The sequence below is a fragment of the Nannospalax galili genome, unplaced genomic scaffold, assembly GCF_000622305.1.
Source record: "Nannospalax galili isolate Female #2095 unplaced genomic scaffold, S.galili_v1.0 scaffold1258, whole genome shotgun sequence".
NCBI classification, from domain to species: Eukaryota; Metazoa; Chordata; class Mammalia; order Rodentia; family Spalacidae; genus Nannospalax; species Nannospalax galili.
The window spans coordinates 636673-640292 of NW_008341370.1; the positions used below are offsets into that span (position 1 = coordinate 636673).

Consider the following 3620-nt stretch of genomic DNA (forward strand, 5'->3'; position numbering starts at 1 on the left):
TGGTTTTTTGGAGACAGGGTCTCCCTGTAGCCCCAGCTGGCCTGGAATTTAGTACGTAGACCAGGCTGACCTCAAACTCACAGAGATACGTCTGCCTCTGCTTCCAAAGTGCTGGGACTAAAGGTGTGTACCACCATGCCTGGCTTAAGATCTTTGTTATTATAAAATATTAATGTTTCTCCTATGGTGACCCTAGGATTGAGAGTTGTTTTTTTGTTTTTTTTTGGGTTTTTTTAGAGATAGAGTCTTCCTCACATAGTTAACCACACACACTGGCCTTAAACTTGAAATTGTCTTGCCTCAGCCTCCTGAGTGCTGGGATGGCAGGTGTGGGTCACTGTGCTCAGCTCTAAATTCAGTTTTCTTATTGGTAAAGTGGGGGTGCTGTTCCTCCTGCTCTTCCTTTCCTGTGTTATAGGAGCAGATTTGGGCGTTCTGTTTTGTTGTGTAATAATGGAGACAAATGGTCAAATATATCGTGTTTTCCCTTCACTAGAGTAAGCTGCATATGGAAGGCTTCCGGAGCCTCAAGGAGGGTGAGGCTGTGGAGTTTACCTTTAAGAAGTCTGCCAAGGGCCTGGAATCTATTCGCGTCACTGGCCCAGGTGGAGTGTTCTGTATTGGGAGTGAAAGGCGGCCAAAGGGGAAGAACATGCAGAAACGCAGGTCCAAAGGAGACAGGTATGGCTGAAAGGCAGCTTGTGTAAGCTGCTGAGGACTGAGAAGAAGTGGGTGGGGGCATCTGAATCAGGTGGCATCTGGGAAGAAGCGGGTGGGGGCATCTGAATCAGGTGGCTAAAGATAATTTAAGCCTGTGGTCTCTGGCAACATCTGGATGGTCGAATTGCAACTCATTTTACCTTGAGAACTGTAACCTCTATCGTGAAGACTGACACTGGCTGCCCATGATGATTTCAAAAGTAAAGAGTGAGTCACATGATAGGGCAAGATGGTGCACCTGTTAGGGGCTGTTCCTTTACCAGGTCTCTTAATTAACTAGTATTTATATTTTTGCTATTGGGTTCCTGCTCTTAGCTCTGAGTAGTTAATATAATATAGCTTTAAGAGTACTTTCTGCCAAGCGTGGTGGCACATACCACGTGGTGGTCCATGTAGTGAGTTTCAGCCCCCCCATGACTACATAGTGAAACCCTGGCTCAAAAAACCAAAGAAGTTAGCTGGGCATGGTGGTGCACGCCTGTAGTCCCAGCACTTAGGAGGCAGAGGCAGGCGGATCTCTGTGTTCAAGGCCAGCCTGGTCTCCATAGTGAGTTCCAGGGTATCTGGAGCTACAGGGAGACCCTGCTTCAAAAAGACCAAAAAAATCCCAAAAAACCAAAGACGTGACTGCAGAGATGGCTCAGAGGTTAAGAGCACTGGCTGTTCTTGCAGAGAACCCAGGTTTGGTTTCTGGCACCACATGGTGGCTAACAACCGTTCTTAACTCCCGTTTCAGGGGATCTAAGTAAATGGGTTTTTTTAATTTTTTTAAAAAAATTTATGTGTATAAGTGTATTGCCTGCATGTAAGTGCACCCATTTCAGCAGTTCCCCAAGAGGTCAGAAGAGGGTGTCAGATCCCCTGGAACTGGAGTTACAGATGGTTGGGTAGCTGCCATGTGGGTGCTAGGAGCTGAACCTGGGTCCTGCAAGAGCAGTCAGTACTGTTAACTTCTGAGCTATTTCTCCAGCCTGTAATTTGTTGTTGTTGTTGTTGTTATTAAAAAAATACTTTCTTGGGAGCTGGAGAGATGGCTCAGTGGTTAAGAGTACTGGCTGTTCTTGCAGAGGACCTGGGGTCAATTCCCAGTACCCATATGGCAGCTAACAATCATTCTTAACTCCAATTCCAGGGGATCCAATGCCCTCTTGTGTGGCATTGTACAACATGGGTGCATATGCATAAATGCAAACAATACATTATACACATAAAATAAAAATAATGAACCAAATATTTTAAAAAATGAATAAATACCAGGCATGATGGCACATGCTTTTAATGTCAGCACTTGGGAGGCAAAGGCAGGCAGATCCTTGTGAGTTTGTGGCCAGCCCATCTACATAGTGAGTTCCAGTGGGGGGGCGGGGATCGAACAACAAAAATACATTCTTTTACCTAGCCTGCTGGTACTTGCCTGTAATCCCAGCCCTTGGGAGGCAGAGCCTAAAGGATTGCCTAAGTTCAAGGCCAGCCAGGGGTACATAGTGAAACCTTGACTCAGTTAATAATTTTTTCCTTATTAAAGATAGGGGAGTTTTCTTTATCCCTCAAGCTGTACTTCACAGTTGGGATGTTTTCTTGGTGTTTTCGAGTTGACATGAATCTGACTATCTAGGTGATAGTTAGATCTAGAAAGGGCTTAAAGATCATCCAGTCTATATTCCTTTATTTAGAAGTGGGAAACTGGTTACCAGGAAGGAAGATGGTGATAGTGATAATCCTGAACTAGGGTCCTCCCTTAGGGAGGCTTCTGACCTCTTCCCATGCCTTTTTCTCACCTTTACCATCTTGCTTTCTACCAGGTGCTACAACTGTGGTGGTCTAGACCATCATGCCAAGGAATGCAAGCTGCCACCCCAGCCCAAGAAGTGCCACTTCTGCCAAAGCATCAGCCATATGGTAGCCTCATGTCCATTGAAGGCCCAGCAGGCACCCACCTCCCAGGGAAAGCCTGCCTACTTCCGCGAGGAGGAAGAAGAGATCCATAGCCCTGCTCTGCTCCCAGAGGCCCAGAATTGAGCATCGGGAGTGTGGGCTATTGTTTTGCTGTCAGGAAGTTTGAAGGAGGAGCCATCAATCGGCAGAGTGGAGAAAGTGGGGATAGGGTGGGTTGGGGATAGCTGGCATTGCCGTATATCTCGGGCCGGGGTTCCCAGCATCACCCTGTCTTCCCTCACTGGGGAGTAGGGGTGAAGCAAAGGAACTCCATCTGTGCTGTATCCAAATGCAAGTGAAGGCTTTTGGGGGGAACCACCCTAGAACCTGCATGCTTTATCTGAAGCCTCACCTCAAAACTACATGCTTTTAAGTGTGGTCTGGAGAGGGATGTGTGATTATTTCCCTTGCCAGAGAAGGTTAAGTGTAAGACCAGGTTAATGAACCGAACCTACCAGCTACTGTATTTTTTGGGAGGGAATCTCAGGAGCAAGGCAGGACTTGTTTTCACATCTTGTTTACTCATAACCCAGTCTTGGGATATGGTGCTGGGAACTGTCTCAAGCAATGGGTTGTGACAACAGGCAAAGAGGGTGGTTGAAGGAACAGCTGCAGACCTGCTGTTCCTACCTCATTCCCATCCCTTTCTGGGCCAATGTGAGTTTAATTTATTTGTGCCCCTGGGTAACTGCACCTTGGGTCCCACTTTCTCCAGGATGCCAACTGCACTATCTGTGTGCGAATGACGTATCTTGTGCATTTTAACTTTTTTTTTCTTAATATAAATATTCTGGTTTGTATTTTTGTATATTTTAATCTAAGGCCCTCATTCCTGCACTGTGTACTCAGGTACATGAGCAATCTCAGGGATAAGTCAGCTCCAGGTCTGCACAGCAGGAATACCTTATCACCATGGAAAGCATCCATTCGGAGTGCATTGCCTATTGAACTACCTCATTTTTGCC

The 3620-nt window shown here is 46.3% G+C and overlaps 1 protein-coding gene across 1 annotated transcript in view; it reads left to right on the top strand.

Annotated features, from left to right (window-relative positions):
- Positions 1 to 2739, top strand: part of Lin28a (lin-28 homolog A) — a 14893-nt gene extending 12154 nt beyond the window's left edge. The window contains exons 3-4 of the mRNA XM_008836816.1: positions 497 to 681; positions 2523 to 2739. Coding sequence (XP_008835038.1) covers positions 497 to 681; positions 2523 to 2739 — 402 coding nt within the window. The remainder of the gene's footprint in view (positions 1 to 496; positions 682 to 2522) is intronic.
- Positions 2740 to 3620: the final 881 nt, after the last annotated feature.